The 23,109-nt window shown below is 43.4% G+C and overlaps 3 protein-coding genes across 3 annotated transcripts; 1 reads left to right on the forward strand and 2 right to left on the reverse strand.

Annotated features, from left to right (window-relative positions):
* Positions 1-114: 114 nt before the first annotated feature.
* vtna (vitronectin a) lies at positions 115-3,141 on the reverse strand. The gene is made up of 8 exons (XM_030108795.1): positions 3,077-3,141; positions 2,538-2,657; positions 2,025-2,450; positions 1,608-1,747; positions 1,368-1,524; positions 1,112-1,264; positions 508-1,032; positions 115-233 (listed from the first exon to the last, which is right to left on the reverse strand). Exons 1-8 carry the CDS (start codon positions 3,135-3,137, stop codon positions 115-117), a joined length of 1,701 nt encoding a protein of 566 aa, XP_029964655.1. The 5' UTR covers positions 3,138-3,141.
* A 3,376-nt stretch (positions 3,142-6,517) lies between these two features.
* Positions 6,518-12,844, forward strand: sarm1 (sterile alpha and TIR motif containing 1). Its single transcript, XM_030108987.1, has 8 exons — positions 6,518-7,113; positions 8,577-9,195; positions 9,285-9,497; positions 9,836-9,927; positions 10,027-10,353; positions 10,451-10,640; positions 11,056-11,177; positions 11,463-12,844. Exons 1-8 carry the CDS (start codon positions 6,650-6,652, stop codon positions 11,572-11,574), a joined length of 2,139 nt encoding a protein of 712 aa, XP_029964847.1. The 5' UTR covers positions 6,518-6,649; the 3' UTR covers positions 11,575-12,844.
* An 83-nt stretch (positions 12,845-12,927) lies between these two features.
* On the reverse strand, positions 12,928-18,407 carry slc46a1 (solute carrier family 46 member 1). Its single transcript, XM_030108988.1, has 6 exons — positions 18,062-18,407; positions 16,574-16,965; positions 16,006-16,484; positions 15,164-15,247; positions 14,775-14,931; positions 12,928-14,679 (listed from the first exon to the last, which is right to left on the reverse strand). Exons 1-6 carry the CDS (start codon positions 18,371-18,373, stop codon positions 14,625-14,627), a joined length of 1,479 nt encoding a protein of 492 aa, XP_029964848.1. The 5' UTR covers positions 18,374-18,407; the 3' UTR covers positions 12,928-14,624.
* Between the last annotated feature and the right edge of the window lie 4,702 nt (positions 18,408-23,109).

The following is a 23,109-nucleotide window of genomic DNA, read 5'->3' on the forward strand; positions in this document are numbered from 1 at the left end:
AGCCGTGTGCTCCATCTGAACTTTCACTTATCTCCACTGTTTGCCTTGACAAGCAGCCAGTTTTACCCTCGACATGTTTGGCACACTTTTTTCTTTCACTGAATGAGCACCGGTTCACTTCTCTGAGCCAGTGGTGTCCGAGCAGCCCAGCCAGTACCTGGCGATGGACCTGGGGTAGGAAGGCACGGCGGGGTCGACTCTCTTGGTCCTCAGGTCCACTCGGTAGTATTTATCTGGAAAACACAGATCAAGTCAAGTCGATTGTTTAACCTCTTCGGGAGGGGAACTCCCCCTCTAGTTAATGTTTTAACGTTCTTGCCAAGAAAATCAGAGGCGGTCTGTTTTCTGCTTTTGGACTCAACGCAGGGCAACTAGTGGAGCGAAATGAAAATACTATATGTGTCACTTTTAAGCAAACGTCACAAGTGAATATTATAATGTATAAATTTCAACTCATTATGTTTGAATCTGAATGGTCCTGTTAAAAAACAGCTCCGGTCCATTTACCTCCTTTGAAGAAGTAGACGGTCTGCATGGGCAGGCTCCTCTGGAAGTAATCCCAGTATCGGTCGTCTCGGGAGTCGTAGTTGCCTCTGTTGTTGTTCCGTCGGTACCCGTCTCTCCGTCTGTCCTGGTCCCAGTCCTGATCCCACTGCCTGTCCCAGTCTCGGCCGAGCCTCTCCTCCATCTCCATCCTCCTCTCGGCCAGCCTCAGACCCATGTCCATCCCTCTTTCGGCAAACTCCTGACCCATGGCCATTCCTCGCTCGGCCATGCTGTTCCAATAGGCTGACCGGCTCCTTCTCCTCTGACCCCACTGCTGATCCCACTGCTGACCCCACTGCTGACCCCACGGCTGACCCCACTGCTGACCCTGCTGTCGACCCCACTGCTGATCGGGCCGGTAGTCGTTGCGGCGGCCGCTCCTCCACATGGGAACGTACATCCTTCCGACCATGGCAGCGTCCACGGGGGCCCTCAGGCCCTTCCAGTCCTTGTTGATAAAGTGGTGATTGTCGTGATGCTGAGGCACTGCGGGAGAGAGACGGACTGAGTTAAGCTGGACATGTGGATCCACTCCACGCTAACAGAATCTGACAGCATGACTCACAGTCGGAGAAGAGTTCGCTGAGAAACCGCTCGTAGTTGTGGTAGTACACGTCAGTGTAGCGCCTGAACAGCGCGGACGGAGAACTCGCTGACATTTTGATGCACTCGCCGTGGGATGGCTGGTGCAAGAACTCATAGGTGTAGTACTGTTCCCCTGGAAAAATCAACAAGATGCCAGCTTAGACTCCACATGGAAATCAGATCATCGTGGAAAATGTTGGTATTCGAAGGGCGAAAAGTGTGATTTCTGACTGCACCTTTGAAGAAATACACCTTCTCTCTTCCGTTGTGGCTGGAAGCCGGCAGAGCGAACGCCGCGTCCAGGTGATCGGGAATCCTGTCGAAGCCGACGCTGATGTCACGAGGATAGTCGTCGTCCAGCACGCCGTCCTCAAACCTCCAGTACTTGGTCCCCTGATGAGACACGGCGACACGGACAGTGTAAAGGCAGACCTGGCATTCTCTTATTCTCTCAAAACCAGGTGAATTTCACCCACTTTGAATATGTAGGTCTTTCCCTGACAGTTGACCCTGGTGAAGGCAGCGTCGATGGGTCCACTGATGCCCCACACGTCTTTGATGAGCTTCGGGTAACCTGGCAGCACCGACTTCTGATCCAGCTCGAAGAAGTACTCCCCTGGAACAGAAATATCAAACTGTGACCTTCAGCGTGATTATTCTACAGCCGAGTTCCTCAATCCTAATCAAAGTCAATGTCAACTGTTCTTTATTACCCTAGGTGAGTAATTTGCGGTACAGCCAGCAGTAAAACATTGATATCAAACACAACATTCATGTGAAGGAAGTCACTGTCCTTGCATGGTTTCCTTATCTCTCTGCTGGTTCAGGGCCTTTCTGTCTGGAGTTGCATGCTCTCCTTTTTTATTTACAAGTGTCCCTTGCTGGTCGCTCACCTCTGAAAGCGTACATGGAGCCATTTTTCACCTGCATGAAGGAGTCAAAAGGCCTCCCACTGCAGACCTGAGCGTCGGGGTCTGGCGCTCCTGTGGTGGTGGTCGTGGGATCCGTCGTCACCCCGACGGCTGCGTTGGTCTGAGGAGCTGCAGTGGTGCAGGGGGGCGAGCGTGAGGGGGGAACCGTGTGGGAAACGGGTGTTTTCGGAGTGACGTGGACCCTCTGGTTCACGCGTGGTGCTCTGGTCATTTCTGCAGAGGGGTGTGGTCTCTGGTTAAAGTCTGGGAGAGGAGGCCGGGTGGGGCTGGGCTGACGGCTGACAGCTGTGAGGGGCTGGCTGTCCCCCGAGGGTCCCGGTGAGGGAGATGGGCCTGTAAGCTGCTCTTCATCATCATCCTCGGCAAACTCGAAGGTGTCTCCTCGAGCTGAAAGGAGATTACATTGATGCAACCTTTTGTGCATTTTGGAGGATTTCACAAGGCGAGAGATCTAGAGAAGAGTGATCTTCCTACCTGCCATACCACAGGTCACCTCATAGTCCGAGCAGCAAGACTTGTAGTACTTGCACATAGAGTCACACTGACACTGCTTCTCAGAGTCGAAGCCATTTTCACAGCGATTCATGCAGGACTCTACAACAGAAACCACAAAGTTCAATGACTCAATGCACGAAGAAGAGTAATGATTTCAAAGCACTCCAAATGTTTTCGTCAAGTAGTGTAAACTCATCAGTCTTTACTGAGCATGAGAGGATTCCTGGTGAATTTTAAAACACAATCTGGATTAACTTTAGAATAATGTGATAATCAGACATATAGTGACTAAAATGTAATGTTCGGTATAGGGCTAACAGATAATACAGAAAACTCTTAAACATTAAACATCTAGTATTACTGTAAAAAAGTCACTCCACACTGGATATCCAGGGTCCAAAAGGCCTCAAAATAAAGTCCTCATAGCAAAATGCAGAAACTAAAATACAAATAGTCCCTCGTCTCCTCCACGGCAGCTTATTTCAAACTTTAAAGCAGAGTTTTGATGTTAAACTCACCATCGGCAGATAAAAAGTCAGTGAGCAGAGAGAAGAGCAGCAGGACAGCCAGCAGCCTCATGTTTCCTCTGCCAGTGTAGGAGGACAGATTGAGAAAGTAATGATCGACTGTGCGTTTCCAATCATTGGAAACATGTGTCAGTCACCCCTCTTCCTTGTTTGCTTTAACCTTATCAGGAATCCTCTTTTTACCTCAGAAAAATAAACAGGGACAGGAGAAAAAAAAATAGAAACACGACCAATAAGAAACAAAAGTTATGAAGTCATGTGAGCTTTCAACAAGCTCTTCTGTGTATGTGTGTGTGTGCGTGTGTGTGTGTGTGTGTGTGTGTGTGTGTGGGGGGGGGGGGGGGGGGGGGAGGGCTTTCACAGCACTTAAATAAAAATGTCAGACCCGCTTTTCTCTGTGTAGTTTACATGACAACTTGATTTAATTTTTAAAGTTTATTTTGAATATTTCACATAAAAAAAATAAAACAATAACAAAAGACAATAAACAGAAGCTTTATTTTGATTATTGGAGCCAAGTCTTAAAACCTTATTTGTGCTGTTCTCACTGTATTTTGCACGAGACGCCATGGTTAAAATCCCTTCTGTTAGTATTTTAGTCATTTTTGGTTTTGATCATTTTGTTTTTGTGTATTTGTTGCAGAAATATCGCCCTTTATTCGGTTGTATTTGTCCTGATGAAGTGTAGTTGCGGTCCCTCTCCGGTGTCTTCTGCAGCTCGTCCAGCAGGGGGCGCCTGCCGCTCAGCGCCGCTCGTGCAGACGGAGGATGCGACAGGCCGCGCGGGAGGGAGGCGAGCTGCTGCGGAGCGACAAACTCTGAAGACAACAACAGGCCTCTTTTGTCTGGAAAACATCGCTGAACATAACAGAAGACAACATTAGGTTTTATTTCTGGGCTTCAGAGGCTCGTTGCTGTTTTATTTCTCCTCTTAAAGAGAATCTTTCATTGTGTGAATGCTGAAGGCATTCACACCTTTATTTTCCTGTTTCTTTATTATTATTCTTCTGACTTCTTCCGCCGTTTTTTGACCCTTAACTCCTCTTACAGTTTTTGTCCGATTTGAACCATTCAAGTATCAAAATGTTCAGCTTTTTAAGGACAGCGGTGCTATGTTCTAGCTTTTTAAAACCTTTTAAACTTTTTAAAATATTTCAACTTTTGTGCAACTTTTTGCCCCATGTTAACGGATGGAGAAAATTTCAAACTTTGAAACCCTTTAACTCCTTCAAATCTTAACCGATTTTAACCATTCAACTTTTAAACTATTCAACTTTTTAAACCCTTTCTTAAACCTTTTTAAACTTTTTAAACTTTTTTAAACTTTTTGAAATATTTCAACTTTTTAAAATTATTTTTAACATTGAAGTGGATGGAAAACCCCTTCAACTGACCTTTCAACTCCTTCAACTTTGAACCCTTAAAACTTTGTCATACTTTCACATAGAAAAGTCATTTAACTTTTAAAACGTAGGCATTTTTGTCCTCTATTCAGGTATGTAATGTCATTGCACGATCTCTCACCAAATTTCAGCTGTGAGCCTTCAAGTACGGAGAGAATTTCAGCCGTTTTTGAAGTTTACAATGGGTGTGTATTGGAAAAGCTAGAGTGGGAGAAAGGAATTTAGAGTGCGGGAGTCTCTGAATTTTAACCCAAAAAAAAATTATTTTCTCGTCCGTACGGCCACATTTCTGGCTCAATCTGCACAATAACCCCTCAAAATGTAGGAATTTTTCTTGTGACCCGTACAATTGAGTCACTTTGTCTCTATCTCACACGGTTCTCTCTCCAGAGGCATTTGTTTGAGGAGAGTGCAGAATTTTCTCCCATCCGCTCCAATGCATTTTCGAGACGCCTGAATCCAAAACTTCACTCGTGTTCGCACAATCGCCGTGGCTGAATGGATGATCCTACAGACATGATTCCTGCACCATTAAATTCATGAAAGGCTTCTGAATCTGACTGTGTGAAAATCTTTTTCAATTTCGTCTTTTGGTCCCCGAGAAATGCCATTTCTTCAACCATGCGCACTCCATTAAAAAGTGCTGATTCACTGTCATGGCTGCTGTGCAGCTGGTCTCCATAGCAACAGACACACCTGTTGTGCTGACTGCTGCTTGATTAGTCTGGATTTTTCCATTAAGACTGGAGCTCTATTGATCCTCTGTTACTCTGACACTGACTCTACTGATGTCTACTGCTTCTTTTTCAACTTTTTGCAGCGTTTTCAACATTTTTGAACCTTTTTCAACTTTTTGGAGCGTTTTCAACCTTTTTCAACATTTTTCAAGTGTTTGCAGCCTTTTCAAACTTTTTCAACCTTTTTCAACTTTTTGCAGCGTTTTCAAACTTTTTCAACCTTTTTCAACTTTTTGCAGTGTTTTCAACATTTTTCAACCTTATTCAACTGTTTTCAACTTTTTGCAGAGTTTTCAAACTTTTTCAACCTTTTTCAACTTTTTGCAGCGCTTTCAACCTTTTTCAACATTCTTGCAGCGTTTTCATACTTTTTCAACCTTTTTCAACTTTTTGCAGTGTTTTCAACCTTTTTCAACTTTTTGCTGTATTTTCAACTTTTTTTTTTAACTTTTTGCAGCGTTTTCAAACTTTGTCAACCTTTTTAACTTCTTTCAACTTTTTGCAGTGTTTTCAAACTTTCACCGCCTTTTTCTACTCTTTTCAACTTTTTGCAGCGTATTCAACCCCTTTCAACTTTTTGCAGTGTTTTCAACCTTTTTCAGCTTTTTGCAGCGTTTTCAAACTTTTTGACCCTTTTTCAACTTTTTGCAGTGTTTTCAACCTTTTTCAACTTTTTGCTGTATTTTCAACTTTTTTTTAACTTTTTGCAGCGTTTTCAAACTTTGTCAACCTTTTTAACTTCTTTCAACTTTTTGCAGTGTTTTCAAACTTTCACCGCCTTTTTCTACTCTTTTCAACTTTTTGCAGCGTATTCAACCCCTTTCAACTTTTTGCAGTGTTTTCAACCTTTTTCAGCTTTTTGCAGCGTTTTCAAACTTTTTGACCCTTTTTCAACTTTTTGCAGTGTTTTCAAACTTTCACCACCTTTTTCTACTCTTTTCAGCTTTTTGCAGCGTTTTTAACCTTTCTCAACCTTTTTCAACTTTTTGCAGTGTTTTCAACCTTTTTCAACTTCTTTCGAATTTTTGCAGCGTTTTCAAATTTTTACAATCTTTCTCAACTTTTTGCAGCGTTTTCAACCTTTTTCAACTTTTTGCAGATTTTCAAATTTTTCAACCTTTTTCAACTTTTCATCTTGAGCTTCTTGAGCTTTTTCTGCATTACAGTTTAGCATTTTCAGCTCAGCATTCACACTTGCAGTTTCTTCAGGAACTGCAAATTTTTTCTAGTTCCATTCAGATTTGTTATTCCTGCTCTGTGAGGCAGACAAAGCAGCCGCTCCAGATTATGAGTCTTTACGGGGGTTTATCTGGGATGACACCCGGAGAGGAGTGATGCGGCGGGCCGGACGCTGTCAGCTGTGATCTACAGCGGCCCTGCTTCCTGGAGCCACCTGGCGGGCCTTGAAGAGTCGCGTCCGGTAGATGCTCTTCTCTGTGGCGCTCTTCCTGTGGAGGCTCTACCGACATCTCTCCGTCATGTTCAGCTCCGACAGGCTCACCGTTCCGGAGTATGTCAGCCGGCTGCAGCGGGGCCGGAGCGGCTCCGGGAGCGACCCCAGGGCCGTCTCCCCGGGCATCAACGCGGACGTGCAGACGGTTTTGGACGCGTCGCTCCCCGCCCTGCGCTCCGCCATCCGGAGGCTCCGGTCCTCCACGGAAACCTCGGAGGCGGAGGAGACGCGCAGGGCCATCGCCGAGATCTACCAGCTGGTGGAGGAGGCCTGGGTCTTACCCACCGTGGGGCGGCAGGTGGCCGAGGAGATCTGCACCCGGATCCGGCTGGACGGAGGCCTGGAGAAGCTGCTGCAGCTGCAGCAGACCCCCGCGGTGGAGCTCACCTATGAGTCCGCCAAGCTGCTGGAGCAGATCCTCATCTCGGAGAACAGGTACGCCACGGTTCACCGCTGCTCAGAGAAACAGAGCTAATCCAGAGCATATATAAAGATCCACAAACTAAACAGAGACTTTTAAATGAAATTGGTCTCTTCAAAACAAACCCAAAGTTTTTGATACACGAATTTATTTAGACACTTTACACTAACAACTTCCTTCAGGCTTTGGTATGTAAAAACAGAACCAAAAAAAATATTTTTATTTTCATAGTTTTGAGCAGTATCTTGAATGCTGAGGAATCTGTCTCAGTGACTTTGAGTCCTCATCATTCCAGCTGGTGGCCACGCGTTACTAATGCAGGCCACAGCTTAATGAGGCCTGTGAAGTGGAACAATCAGGCCACTGCCACCAGCGAACAAGAATATCTGATGAGTAATGACTGACCACAATGTAATCATGTCGTTCCCACGCTGAGTGAACCGGGGGCCACTCAGTATTGCTTCAACAAATACCATCAGAGTCTAAAACCGAAGAAAAAACAATCTATTTTCAATGCTTGGATTTCACACATTAAAAAAACCCTCAAAATTAAAATATTTTTTCTTTTTGCTAGAAACTTCCCAAAGTATTTGTTACAGATCAACCACATTCTTGAATTGGCAACAGTGAGACATTGATTCAGTTGGAATGTATAAGATATCTATTTACAGGACTTTTTTTTTAAACCATTAACTTACGGTATATAAAAAGTGTATATTGTGTTTTGGGCCAGTGGTGCCCCACCCATCCTGCAGAGCCCCTGTCCAGCATGCATTAGCTCCCTCCCTGCTGCAAACACACCTGAATCTGATGATTGTCCTCACTGAACACAGAGCAGAGCCCAGTGATGAGCCTGTCAGTGCAGCAGCTGTGTTGAAGCAGAGACAATTATTTTCTGTGGCATCTCAACATTTCAGTCTCCCTAACTGAATAACTTGATTTACTTTATGGACCAGGAGGTTGGTTCCTGTTGAAACTGACTCGCTACAGCTGTGAAAGCTCCAAACAACAAAGTAAAAACACACAAGAGGAACTGGTCTTCACATTTGAGACAGGGATTACTTTAAATTTTGGGAGTTTTATTTCCTATTTCAAAGAAAAAATGTTAAAAAAACTGAAAATTGTTGGTTCAGTGCTGCACACCATGCATATGCTGTATTTTTATTCAAGCCTAAAATGTCATTTTATAAGATAAGCCTTTATTGATCTAGTGGAGAAATTCAGTGTTGCCAGCAGCAGTATGCAAACACAGACTGTATAAATACATGTACTGTATAAATACAATACATAAGATATACATACATGGAAGTAATAGATATAGATATATATAAAAATGCACCTGAAAAGTATTATGAATATAAAAATAAATATAGATACATGTAAATGCACATGAAGGTGCAAACCAGACCTAAAAATAAAGTCACACTGCCTCGCTTTGCACTTGTTTGTGTGTTAACACTGTTCCCATGCTTTCCAGGGACTATGTGGCTCGCCTCGGTCTGGGCGTCATCCTCAACTTGTCTCAACAGCAGGAAGATGCTCAGCTGGCTCGCAGCGTCTCAGGCATCCTGGAGCACATGTTCAAACACACGGAAGAAACCGCCGTCCACCTCATCTCCAACGGCGCCCTGGACGCCCTGCTGTTCTGGTGCCGAGGCACCGACCCCACCGTGCTGCGCCACTGCGCCGTGGCTCTGGCCAACTGCGCCATGTACGGCGGCCACCGCTGCCAGAGGTGGATGATCGAGAAGCAGGCGGCCGAGTGGCTTTTCCCGCTGGCTTTTTCCAAAGAAGACGAACTGATCCGCTTCCACGCCTGCCTGGCCGTCACCGTTCTGGCCGCCAACCGGGAGATCGAGAAAGAGGTGGTGAAGTCGGGAACGCTGGAGCTGGTGGAGCCGTTCATCGCCTCCCTGGACCCCGATGACTTTGCCCGCAGCTTGCTGGACAGTACGGACTCCATGCAGGGCAGAACCGCGGCCGACCTGCAGCACCTGCTGCCTCTGCTGGACGGCACTCGGCTGGAGGGTAAATGCATCGCGGCGTTTTATCTGTGTGTTGAGGCCAGCATCAAGTCCCGCCAGCGCAACACCAAGGTACAGCCGCCGATCACCCACCTCAAAGATCAACCCTCAAAGTGTTGGCAGTTTTGCTGTGACTGAGCCTTTAATTTGCCTTTTTTAAGATATTTCAAGAGATCGGAGCGGTGCAGAGCCTGAAGCGAATCGTCATGTACTCCAGCAACGGCACGGCCTGCTCCCTGGCCAAGCGGGCGCTGAGCATGATGGGAGAGGAAGTCCCAAGACGGATCCTCTCGTGTGTCCCCAACTGGAAAACCTGTGAAGTGCGAATGTGGCTGCAGCAGATTGGCTTCAGTGCCTATTGTGACCGTTTCCAGGTGAGTGAAATATTAATAAGACTCCTTCTATTTTTTTCCTCTGCTTAGTGCATGTAGTAATATGAAGACATAATTTCCTCTTGTTCTTGAGACCCTGAGTCATTCTCATCCCATCTGAAAGACATAATGTCTCCAGGTGGTCCTTGTTCGACCTTGGCCTCCGTCTCAGTGGAGCCTGCTTCTTCTGATTGAGGAGACGTAGCAGCTTCACTCTCAGACTCTTCCAGATTGATTTGTTCTCTCTGTCTCAGTACCTGAGGCGAATCCTAACCCTGAGGATCAGTCATACTGCAGGAAAACGAATCGGCCTGTGAAATGACTGTGATGCTTTGACGCAGGAGCTTCAGGTGGATGGAGACATCCTGCTGAACATAACGGATCAGGATCTGAGCACCGACCTGGGCATGAGTGCAGGTCTGACCCGCAAGAGGCAAGTAGCAAAACACTTTCAGTGCACAGATATGAAGTGAAGTAATGCGATACTGGGCTCTTATTGTCGTAACACCTTGTCTTGTGGCTCTTTGTGCAGGTTCCTGAGAGACTTGCGTGTTCTGAAAACTTATGCCAACTACGCCACGTGTGACCCAAACAACATGGCCGACTGGTTAGTGGAGGTGGACCCTCGTTTCCGCCAGTACACCTACGGCCTGGTCCAGTCTGGAGTCGACCGCAACAACGTTCAGCACCTGACTGATCAGCAGCTGCAGCACGACTGCCTCATCAACAACGGAGTCCACAGAGCAAAGATCCTGGCGTCCGCCCGCCGGCCCCTGAAGCCCTGCCACACCGACGCCCAGCCGGCAGGGCCCGACGTCTTCATCAGCTACCGGCGGACCACCGGCTCCCAGCTGGCCAGGTGAGACGGAGACGGCGTCGGGTTGAAAGGGATTTTTGTTTTGTTTTGTTTTGTTAGTGCACAACAGTACTGACTTTGTGGCTCTTTCCCTCAACAGCCTCCTGAAGGTGCACCTGCAGGTCAGAGGATACAGCGTCTTTATCGACGTGGAGAAGCTGGAGGCCGGTAAATTCCAGGACAAACTGATCCAGAGTGTGCAGAAGGCTCGCAACTTCATCCTGGTCCTGTCTGCCAACGCGCTGGACAAGTGCATGGGGGACACCGCCATGAAGGACTGGGTGCATAAGGTCAGACACGGTTCCTGCTCTGCATGTGTGGACTGAAATGTCTTTCACCGAGGAGCGGAAAACAAAAAAAAAAAAAAAACCTTCACTCCACAGCACAGTAAGCATAAGAATAACAAATGCAAACAATTAACAACAAAAGCTTTAAACATCGCATCTTGATCATATGGAAGACTGTCAGAGAGAATGTTAAACATAACCATGTGAAACAATTATAAATAACATGGAATTGATGAAGTTTTATAAGTAATTTCAACCTTTCTAGGAATTAAAATGTTTAGTAATATGAGTGACTTATAGATAACTCAATCGGACCGTGGTACCGGCTCAAAAAGTGAAGCAGGGGTTACATTCATCACAGATTTTGCATGTTAAATGTCATGAACGTTAAAAAGAAAATGCAATTTTTGACTTGCAGGAGATCGTCACAGCCTTGGATGCGAAGAAGAACATAGTTCCTGTCACAGATAACTTCCTGTGGCCTGATCCCATGTCTTTACCAGAGGACATGAGAGCTATTCTCAACTTCAACGGCATCAAGTGAGTCTCGGTCTAGTCTAATAGGACAGTACTTCCTGTGTTTGCTACAGGAAAGAGATGGACAGTTTCTTTTCCCTGAGGGGAGTAACATGGAAAACTGTGACGGCTCAGCCATAGATTCTGCTCCATATGAATACATTTCTTGGATTAGATGAGCTACTGTTTCTGCTTCGCATGAGTCCATATGTTTCTCTGCATGTTTTGTACGAGAGCTTTATTGTGAGTACTGCAGCTGTTTTTGAATGCACTTCATTGAGTAACTGCTGCGATCTGCCCGGTGGACAGGTGGTCCCATGAGTACCAGGAGGCCACCATCGAGAAGATACTGCGTTTCCTGAAGGGACCCCAGGACCAAACGGACAGTGCAGGCGACCCCAAGGCACAGAAAAAGAAATAAACGGCAATAACCTCAGCTGTAACTCTTCACGATGTCAAATTCCCTGTGTCCTGTGGCGACGTGCCAGCAGCTCTCCGCAATCGGCCCACATGCATGTTGAATTTGATATAAAAGCCAACATTACTTGCCTAACATGACTAGACCTAAAAAATTACAGAGGTCACTGTAGATTGTATGTAATGAAGTTTAAGCCTTTAATGTTTAGCTCCCTGATACTGCTGTATGTGTGTTTTCAGGTACAGTATATGCGCCTTCTGTATCTCAGGAAAAATAACTGTGATCTGCCGACAGCAGCACCCAGCAACGTAACCAACAGCAGTTTGTGCAGCATCCACTCAGAAGTTACCGTATGCAAACATGGTCTGTTCAATCGGTGCAAAGCAGGTCGGAGAATCAACTGATAGTGCGGGTTTCAGAAGGAATGACCGATGTGATGAGAGGGACAGCCTGAGGGTTGAATGTCACCGAGCTGCTGCAGAGGCACAAACAATTCAGGAATCGGCTTCCAAGGAAGACTTGAAACGCGTACAAGCCGCCGCAAATGTGACTTGATTCCTGAACATGCTCGAAGGATGAGGAACGATCATTACTCGCTGTGCAAACTGTGAAATGCAGCAGCCCAGAGAGACGGGAAGCGTAGACATGATGCTCGGATGAATAAACCGCCTGATTTATCCAGAATTACATTTACGACCAAAGTAGAAACATGAAACATATCCATGTAGTATTAACGCGATCATTCTGGTGACTGACATTAACACACACTTACTCACACGTATGTTTTACAGATCGCCATCATAACAGTGTCATTTAACAAACCATTTCTTCCTGTTAACTCGAGACTCATTTTTACTTCAGTGTTTAGTAAACATGCCAATAAAAACAAATTCAGCTCATCATTCAGCTTTGGAGAAACAAGAATGTCTTCATTTAAATATGTATTTGTGAGATTCAGCAGTTATTCTCAGTAATTTAACAAAACAATCAGATTATCATGTAACTGAATTAGAAATTGGCCAACATGGTTTATTGCGGCATCGTACTGGATATTTGTTTCAGACTGAAATGACATTTTTCTCAGTGTTTTTTTTTTTTTATTTTCGGATAAAACCACCACCTTCCAGGGCTTTCATTTAATTCATCTTGCCTTAATATAATTTGCCTGTGATGCTTGCTTCAACATGCTAACTAATTAATTAAATGTACTCTATGTATTTATTAACATTTACCTTTTTTTTTTGTCAGCTCGGAGCCATCTGTTACCATTGTGTGTTCTGACAGTGTGAAGTAGGATTTTTGCTGGTTTTATTTAAACCTGAACGATCAAACATAATAAAACAAGTTATAAAAATGTGCAAATCTTTTTTTTTTATTCAAATCAGAAAATAAAAACGCTCCACTTACAGAAACAAATGCAAAGATATATTGTATATCAACAACACGAAATCATCCAGATGTCTTCTGGAGAAATCAGTTCTCGATATTCTCACACAACTCCACAGAAAAATGGCTTCGATCACATGATCCGCTCAAACTGCAGCTCGGTCTGCAGCGATGTTTACAGCGATCAATTCATAGCAGCTCACTTCATACTTCACTTAACCCGCTAACTTCCCTTTGTGCATTTTGAAGCCGACGCGGCGGCTTGTGTTCCCTCGCTGGACGTGACCCGGCTGTGCATGTGGGCCACGAGCCCCTCACTGGGACTATCCAGTGTGGATGGGGGTGGAGGGGGGTGGAGGGGGGCGGAGGGTGGGGGATCTACAGCTACTGCTGCAGTTTGTGCTGCGCTGCATTGGGACATTTCTGCTCACAACCCGAAATCATGATATTTTTGTGTGACCTCAGTTTTAATAATCATTTTTAAATCACTTCTACAGAGAAAAACTACACCGAAAAGTGTTTTGTCAGTTGTGTTTTTACCTAAACACACTTGAAAATTTCAACCATTTTTTTCATTGTTGCCTTGGAAATTATGTCCTCTGGCTTAAAATGAATTTAAACACCTCATCATATGAAATAGTATATTATAAAATACTGTATTTTTGAAGAAGATTTAAGATAAACATGAAAGAATAAAGTCATAAAATGACATTTTAGGATCACATTTCTTAATAGAATTTGGGAAAATAAACACCCAAACTTTTCCACTGTGTTCTAATTTCTTGAGACGTATTTGTATATAACATTACTGACAGCTTGACAACTTCCTCACATCTCTCGGCTCTTATGATTTTATTATTTGAAAAGACTTTACACTCTCACACATTTTATCCTCAGACTGTTTAGGCCTGCACTTTATCTCCCTTTTCAGATAAAACCTCCAAACTGAACAAACAGACCTAATAATGACGATGAAGACAGAAAATTGATCTGTATCGGATAATATTTTAACTGATAAGTTTGTTTCAGTAAAAACAAAAAGTGGAAAGCGAAGAGCTTCCCATATAGTTTACTCATCTAAAATTGTATTTAGATTTTGTTAAGAATATTGTGTAAAGTGCTTGTTTGTGAAGAGCGTGGTTTAAATTAATTTTCTTCCTCCTCACAGTCAGTTTTACAGCTCTGCAGTCGGTGCATGTGCATTTTTTTTTTGAAACATGGAGAATCAATGAATAACACTGCTTAACATGAGGAAAAGTAGGAACTTTGCAGTGAATTAGTTACTTAACAGCTATTGGTCACATGTTCAGAGATAACTGAACTTTATGCCCATAAACACGAGGGGGAGAAATCAGCAAAAAAAAAGTCTTTTCATTTAACTGGAGCATAAATGTAAGGCACGTTTTTGGCATTAATGCTGTACTGGAAATGTGCTAATCACATTATTAAGCTTAATGTTGAATCATGTTCATCTGAACGAAGGCCTTCATGAAGGCTTCATGAAATTGTTGTTGTGAAATTGTCCATAATCTGAGACAGCAGTGACGTCTGTCAGGAGGTTGGTCTTCATCGGTCTGCTGGATTTAATGTCTTTGTTGAATCCTGGAATAAAACCTGGCAGTGAAGAGGTCGTCCTGTCAGACTCCTGCCGTCCTCTTCCAGTCAGATCAGGATACTGTGGAGTCTCTGCGGTTCCTCCTCTGGTCTATACACTGCAGGGTCCTATGAAGGCAAACAAAAACAAATACAACATTTACATTTCACCAACATGCGGCTGAAAAGCTCATTTGAAGCCAGCGGATGAGGAGCGGACTCACCCGATGATCGCAGCAGGGAAGAGGAGAACGACGGCGGCGAAGAGAAACGCGAAGCCCTTCATGAACTCCAGCGTGGCGGCGTAGAGGGAGTTAAACACCGAACTGCCCACCAGGAAGCACAAGCTCTCCACACAGGCTACACAGGCAAACAGGGCACCTGGGACACACACACACACACACATACATACACACACACACACACACACACACAGACAGATGAGTGCGTTCATAGCCTGCTGTCCCTCGTGACACAAGCGTGAAACGGCGCTGGTGTGTACTTAATTAGTGCACCGGCTCGTTCTGCAGCTGGGTCTCATTTACATATGTTTTGCACACACAAACACGGCCCTCCACCCTGGGATCACCCCGACCCCGTCAGCCCGGCTCACCTTGCTCCGACGGGTCCACCAGGTTGGACAGCTTCGATCTGATCACGGGCGACACCGCCATGGAGAGGAAACTCAGGCCGTACGCTGGGGACGAAACACATCTTCCACTTATTAGTCAGGTCAATCGATCAACACAGAAAACTGGATGTAAAAACATTTAAAATCTGTGCATGTTTAAGAGTGGGCGGGTTTCCCCTGGGGGGGCGCCAGAGAGCCTCAGAAGGGAAAGAAAGAGGGCCAAGGGAATGCCTTTTCCTCATAACTTTTAAAAAACAAATTATTACAGATAAATAAGTCAAGGCTGTTGTATATTATTAAAATGTATTCTTTTATATAAAACCTAAAGTGTAACTGATATTACAGCATCTGCTTATTGCCTGTCCATTCAAATAATATTGCCAATGAATCCAGAGTCATAAACAATAATTGATCCTCCTCGAGACTCACTGCTTGGTTAAGAATGTTTGAGTATGTTAATGATTTCCGAGGGCTCAAACTGAAAGCAGTCACAAGTTGTTTTTTAATTTATTGGCTTGTAAATGAAGTTGCTGACATATCCGAGGCCGACTCAATCTGCTGAAACCTCCGAAATGAAGCTTGTTCGGGAAAACTGTAAACTCATTTTCACCGGTGGAGCGAGGAAAGCTCAATAAAAAAAGGGCCATAAAAGTTAGGGAAGCGTTGAACTCAGCAGCTTGTCTCTAGGAAGAGTGTTTTCTGCTTTGTCAGTGTTTGACACACTGCTGGGTGGCAGTGAAACGACCAGAACCTGGAGCCTTCGACTCAGGCTCAAATGATTCATCTCAAAATGTATAAAATCCTACTGAGACCCAGTGTCTGACCTGTAAACATGAGCTGGGTGGTGCTGGCGAACGCGATGACGACCTCTCCGGCGATGCTGGAGGCCAGACCCAGGACGGCCACCCAGGCCTCCTGCAGGCAGCACTGCAGGACCTTCAGGCCCAGCAGGCTGGTCAGGAAGGACAGGTATTGAGTCGCCGCTGCAATGCCGATGAGGTACGGCCCCCAGCACAGCGGCGAGCTCAGCACGTACAGCACGTGCACGTCTCGGATGCCGAAGTGAACGCCCACCGTGATGAAGAAGCACAGCGTGTAAAGCCACAGCTTGCATCTGTGGAGTCTCTCGGCGGCCATGGCGCTGCAGCCCCCCGTCCGGTAGAGGAGCCAGACCGCCTTGTGGTGGCGTGTTGTGAACAGCTTGGCGCTCGGGTCGGTTCTGATGGACTCATGCACAAACAGGTAGGTGTACAGCGCCGCGGCCAAGCTGGTGGACAGTGCCAGCAAAAAAGGGTTGATGTAACTGAAGAAGAAACGAGAAAAAAAAAGTAAACACCTGCAGTTTCTATACTGATACGACACTTCTGATGATATTAACCAGGCTTCTCCTACCCCTGTGCCTGCAGCCATTTCCCTCCAATAATGTTGGCCACGATCCCTGCCAAACCCAGACAAGCCTCCAGGATCGCCACCCTGAAGGTCCGGGACTTCTTGTCACTGATGTCAGCCACGTATGAGAAGCAGCCGGCCAGGAGAGCCGTGAAGTCTCCGGTCAGGCCGCTGAGCGCCTTGCCCAGCAGGAAGTAGGCCACGGGCAGCTTGAGGTACATCACCAGCAGGTACACCAGCGTCTGCACGGCCATGCCCAGGTTGGTGAGGATGAGGACCGACTTGCGGCCGGCAAGGTCGCTCCACGACCCCATGAGAGGGACGGTCAACAGGCCAAAAGAGAAGACTGCCAGACTGAGGTACAGGTTCCACCTGGCCGTCAAGATTTGCACCTGCTGGAAAACGGAAGAGGAGCCAAGTCAGCCGCACTGAGCAGCCGTGGGAAGAGGCACTGACAGACCTGCTAGGAGTAACTTATGGATGAACATTTTATTTCTGACATGAATGTAAATACATTTAAAACATTTTTAAAAAAAAATCTATTGATCTTCTCCAGAATCAAAATAAAACACTGCTTGGAAAAAGCCCCTCGATGGAGTTCTCTGACTGCTGGTCAAACTGGCCGGAACATTTTGAATTGTGCAGGATCATCATTTTGTCTCTGGCTCGGTTTCAACTTGTGATTTCTGTTCCTCTTTGCTGAACTTTGTTTCGGGGTTAAACTCTGGTTTGACTTTTGAATAGGTTTGTTCTTCTATTTCAGGTAAACTATATGTGTGTGTGGTTGTTGTTCAAGATAAAGAAGCAGATACCGTGTTGACTGTGAATGTGGACTCTCTCTTGGTGAATGTAGGACTGTGCTGAACTTCAGAACTTCATTAGAGGAAGTATGCGGAGGGATTTAGAGACAAGATCAGAGCATCAACAACAGGTGGCGAGTTCCTCCTCAGCCTGTGTGCTCTCACATCTTCTTGCTTTGTATGATCTCGATTAACAACAGCAGCGACTGAGCTCCCACCAGGACGCCGGCTTTAAAAAGAGATGATCTAATCTTCTGTATGATGGGACAGTTAATGTCATTTGGCTCTTTAATCGTTGTGTTTATACTTCCTCTCACAGCTTCAGCTGTCACTCTACCATATGTTATCTCATATTTACATAAGACATGACTTCTGTAATTGTTGCCAATGCTCATGAGAAGTTCTCTTTTTCCTCCGCCTGTTTGGAGAAACATTTGACAGAAAACCCCCAGCATTCTTTGTGACAGAAAACCCCCAGCATTCTTTGTGACTTCTAAAACTTTTCCTCTCATCAGTTTGCGCTGAATGAAGCTGCTGTGTTGTAACCTGTGTGCGTCCAGTTAAAATGAAAAAAAAGTTTTGCATTATTTTTGACCTCGTGAGTTCTGAATAAAGCGCACGTGCATTATATTGTTATTGTGCTCCTATTCCTGCCAATAGAGGAGTCGTGCGCGTGTCCGTGCCAGTCTACCTCCTCCAGGGGGTCCGGGGGCACGGAGCCGTTGCTGCACCCGGACTGCTTGGAGCCGTTGTAGCCCAGGTCCTCGCTGATGCGCTCCCACAGGTACTGGGAGGTGAGCGGGATCTGCATGGTGGAGGAGAAGGTGGAGAGCAGCAGCACCGGTTCCACCGTCAGCCACCGCGACCGGCAGCACCTCAGCGGCGGCCGCGCGCCTCCGCAGCAGCCGCTCCCGCTCCCGGCTTCCCCCGCGTCCTCCGGGACGCGCGACGTGGCGTCCGGGTCGTCCGCGGGCAGGATGGCGGCGGTGTCCAGGTCCTCCATGTCCGGCCAGGTCCGAGGAGACTTGAACCGGAAAAGAGCGGAGCTTCCCTGTAGGCGTGGATCGAGCGCGCGCCGCGTCGCGTTCGTGTTAACAAAGACAGTGACGCGCTCAAAGCGTGGATTCAGCAACCTCACGTGGAAGAGCACACGAATTACACATGAAGTACTTTTACAAAGCTTATGTCATTAAAAAAAATTTGTATTCCTCTTTTACAAACATTCATACAAACGTTATTTTCAGACTCCTCACGCCACTTATATGCACTAATTTTAATATTCAAACTCCATGGAATTCAGAGCTATTTACATGATGTAGCAAGACATAACTTATTGCTGGTAATATTCAGAAAATGTTTGGCGAAAATGAGTGAGGTTATGATTTAAGGTGAAAGTTTAATTTATAGATTCATAAAGTGAGCATTACTTTAAAAAAATCTGCATTACCATATGTGGAGTAAAACTGTGGTATAACTGTCTCTTTTTTTTTATTGTTGCACTTTGAGATATTCAAATGTAAAGTGCATTACAAATTAAAGGTATTATTATTATTATTATTATTAAACAAATATCAAACAAAATTCAGTTTTAACAGAGATACTGATTCTTGTGGGTATAGTACTGTTGGATCATGTCTTTGATGAGTTTTCTGTTTAGTGGATGGATCTGCATACAGTGTGGCTGTAGTGGAGAATTGCACATCTGTTGTTTTTGTGAATGTGCTGACATCTGGGCCCACTGTTGTGCACAGGTTATTGATGCTCTGGGAGTCAGATGGATTAATGTGAAATTGGGAATAATTCATGGGAAGTATATCTCTATCTTTTGTCATCAGACATGCATTTGATTTTTTTCCCCTTCCAACACACTCATTACAGTAACTTGGAGTAATTTCTTTTAAAAGTGGTTCACATGACCATCATCCTACCTTTTCTTGTAAAGCCAGTAATTAATTCATGAAGTAAAATTTGATGACAACATTGTATTTGACTCATGTCCTCTTTAAATGGGAAAAAAATAAATTATGGAAGATGTCTGTTGGGTAATGCTGTCACAAAATTACATCCATATAGAGGTAGAGGGCAAGCATTTCTTTCTCTCTGAGCACTTTGTAAACTTCCTTCATGAGACAATTTGAACTATTTGAGGAAAACAGAGGGTCCACCCTGGACATGTCCTCAGTTCATCACAGGACAAACAATGAGACAGACACACTCAGGTAATTTTAGAGGCACCTTATGCATTTGGACTATGGAAGGAAACTAGAGTGCACACCCAGGAAGACCATGCAAACCCCACCAACAAATTCATTTATATATAAATACAATACATTAAAATACGAACTGATAGATTAAATACACTAAAACGCACTGTTTCACTGTGGATGTTGACCCTGAAAATGTGTGGACTTTCTCTGGGATTCAAATATAGTCCAAAAACATTCCATTTGGAGACATGTGGTGTCAACGCCTGTGGAATAACACTGTCTGTCTCTGTGTCCTTTACTTTTAGGGACTGTGTGGGGACATGTCCAGTTTGGCTGTGACCCAGTAAAGCTGCAAAGTATGGTTATGAAGCAATCTATGTTAAACACTAAAATAACACTCACAAATATACAATAATATATCATACATTAAAAAAGACAACATATTTGTCAATATATGTAGTTTTCAAATGAAATCAAAAGATGATTTAAAATAATTTCTTGTACAGATTTTATATATTGATATGTAATTGGGACTTAAATTCGTTGGTTACGATTAATTAATCAAAAAACAAACAAACATTTGATCGGATTTTGAGTTCCCTAAAGTTTGTCACAGTTTCCTGGTACACCGATTTCACTGACGCACTTGTCGGAGCTCGGCTAACGGCGAGGACTGATGGAAGACAAAACTACCGGATGGAAGCCTTGATATGGTATTGTGCAAAAACGATTTTTTTTCCACCACCTAAACACTTCAAACTTACAGAAGAAACCAAATGCAGAGCAGGATGCAGCGAGAACAGCAGCTGATGATAGCAGGACGGGTGTTTCGGATTAACTGGTCTCCGTGTTAACTTGTGACAGACGCTGCCGATGTTACAAAGAAGACTCACAAAAGGTAAAAAAACTTAAATAAATACTGTTAAATTGTGTTTGCGAAGACACTGCTACATATTTCTGTCGGCTCTTAACACGTGTTACCTTGTGGTTTGTCAGCAACTGACTGAAAGAGAGGGAGAAGATGCATGGGTATTGTGAAACCGTGGGTTTATTTTTTGCACTAAGACATTGATTCAACTGTTATGGAAGAATGTACAAAATAATATGTGCAAAGCGTACTTGTAGTTTAAATGACTGTTTTTCTTTTCTTGTTTTACCTATTAAAATTAAGACTGTTCTGAGATAGTACATAAAAATGGCGTTTTAACTTTAGGTCTACTCAGAGATTTTCTTTCTTCTGATTTTCTGATTATTTATTTACTCTTTTGAATTGAAATACAATTTTTAATATATAAAAAGCGCCTGAGTTTGCAGTATTTATGTCTGTGTTTATCAGTAATTCACTGATATCCATTTAAATATAAAAAAGTGTTTGTTGTTGTTTTTAGACTGAAATGTAGTTTATCGAGATGAATTATTTTACATATTTTTTTTTATATGAAATTCGTTATTATTATTATTGTTGTTATTATTATTATTATTATTATTATTATTATTATTATTATTATTATTATTATTTTAGATATAGGTTTCACCACTGTTGGCACGTGTTCTGTAATTACTTCAGCCATTGACATGAACAGATAACATTAATCATTTGTGCATTCCCACGTTTGTGCCGTGTATCTCATACCTCACTTCAGTTGCCAAAAGCAACACACCCATCACCATTAATCATTGTCCTGTCAAATTTTGCCATGTTTTGATGGACTCTGGTTTGTCAACATTTCAACTCATGTAGGCAATCTTTCTCTGGAAACATTTTTTATGCAAAACATTTTATAAAGATTTTATTTCTCACCAATCTTCTTAAAACCTAACTGCTTTTTATGCACACTCATTGAGGTTGCTGTATGTAAAAAAAATCATATGTATCATATATTAATCATATATGAATCACTTATAAGCCGCTTCCTCAGTTAACACACTGTCTTTTAGGTCTTGTTCATGTCTCATTTAATGTGGTACGTCCTGTCTTTAACACCATTGAGACAGCTTTTCACCTGACACAGGCAAAAAACTCCAACAACAACAGAAAACCCACCTTGTTCTGTCACATTGTGGAAGAGATCAAAAGGATTGGCTTTTCTGATGATTATGACTTATTGTTGCTTTCCTTATCTGACTCACTGGAAACACATGCAGCTCCACGCTCCTCTTGTCGGCCCCTCACTCAATAGTTAATTTTTAATCTTTTTTTCAGGGGGACATCTTTTATGAACAGCTATATATACCAGGACTTTTCAGTTCAGTTCAGTTCAGAGAATTTTATTTATTTTGACAGCGTCTGCCTCTGAAAACAGTACCCTGGTTTTTAGCAGTAATTGTTTTTCCCATTATAGTTTTCATTTATTTGGATATCCATCACTCTCTGTGGGTCATGGCTGGATTTCTCAAAAAGCTGTGGGGATATAGGAATTACTTTATAATAATCCTAACTCCTCTCTTACTCCTGCCTCTGCCGATAATCATCCCGACTCGGGTAAGAAAATGAACACGTGTATAAGAATGTTTGTTTTGATGTTCTAACATTAATCTTCAGATATTTTTCACATGCTTATTTGCAGGCAGGTTATTGGTGGAACTCATAGTGCTTCACATGGTAATTAAAGCAACCAAATATTGCTCAACATAGGATTAAGAAGGAGTTTCTGAGGTTGAGTTTTCCATTGAGATGTTTTAATACTTTTCCACAGTGTTTGACAGAAACTGACATTTCCTTAAATCAATCAAATGTAGCAAACGTTAGCTATCATTTGACATTTTGCTCAAAAATGACCCCCTTATTTACATTCAGACAAATATATCATCGATCAACCACCTTTTGGTCCTTCTCATAAATATATAAAAAGTAATTTTTTGTTATATTTCTAAATGAAGTTGATATGAATGCCAAGGTCAAACTAAATACAGTCAGATTCAACAGGTTGAAACATATAGAAATGGCCTTCCCCATTTAGTAATGTCAAACTTCAATAGACTTTGATATGTTAAAATGCATTTTATTTAATTGATTTATTTCATTTATTTGTTTTTAAGAATTGATTTAATTTTATTTAAATTATTACAGAATAAATTTGAAATGGTTTTCTTCTATTTAAAAATATTTCTATTTAGGTCTCTCTAAGTATTTTCTTTCAGTTGACTTTCTTCAGCTCTAGTTTGATTGGACTCTTATGCATAATTTTGCACTTTGTAACATATTTTCTCTTCAACTTTGTCTAATTCATTTTCTTCATCTTTGTCTTCTTTCTTACACCCTTCTTCTTCGTCATATTTGTCTTGTACTTATCTACTTTTTCATCATTCTCTTCTCATGATTTCATTAAATGTAAAGCAGCAGAACAAAAATGAGCCTTTTTTTCCTACTTCAGCTGTGTGACAGTAGGAATGAGCAGGATAAAGGTCGCACTGCTATTATCATCAAAGTAAACTTGTGTTGTGAAACTCACTGTGCCTGATAGGTGAGTGGAGGCGAGATGGGAAGCTGTCAGGGTTGCTGAGGAAAGATAATGAAGAGGGGTGTTATTTG

This window comes from Salarias fasciatus, chromosome 14 (genome assembly GCF_902148845.1).
Source record: "Salarias fasciatus chromosome 14, fSalaFa1.1, whole genome shotgun sequence".
Classification (NCBI taxonomy): domain Eukaryota; kingdom Metazoa; phylum Chordata; class Actinopteri; order Blenniiformes; family Blenniidae; genus Salarias; species Salarias fasciatus.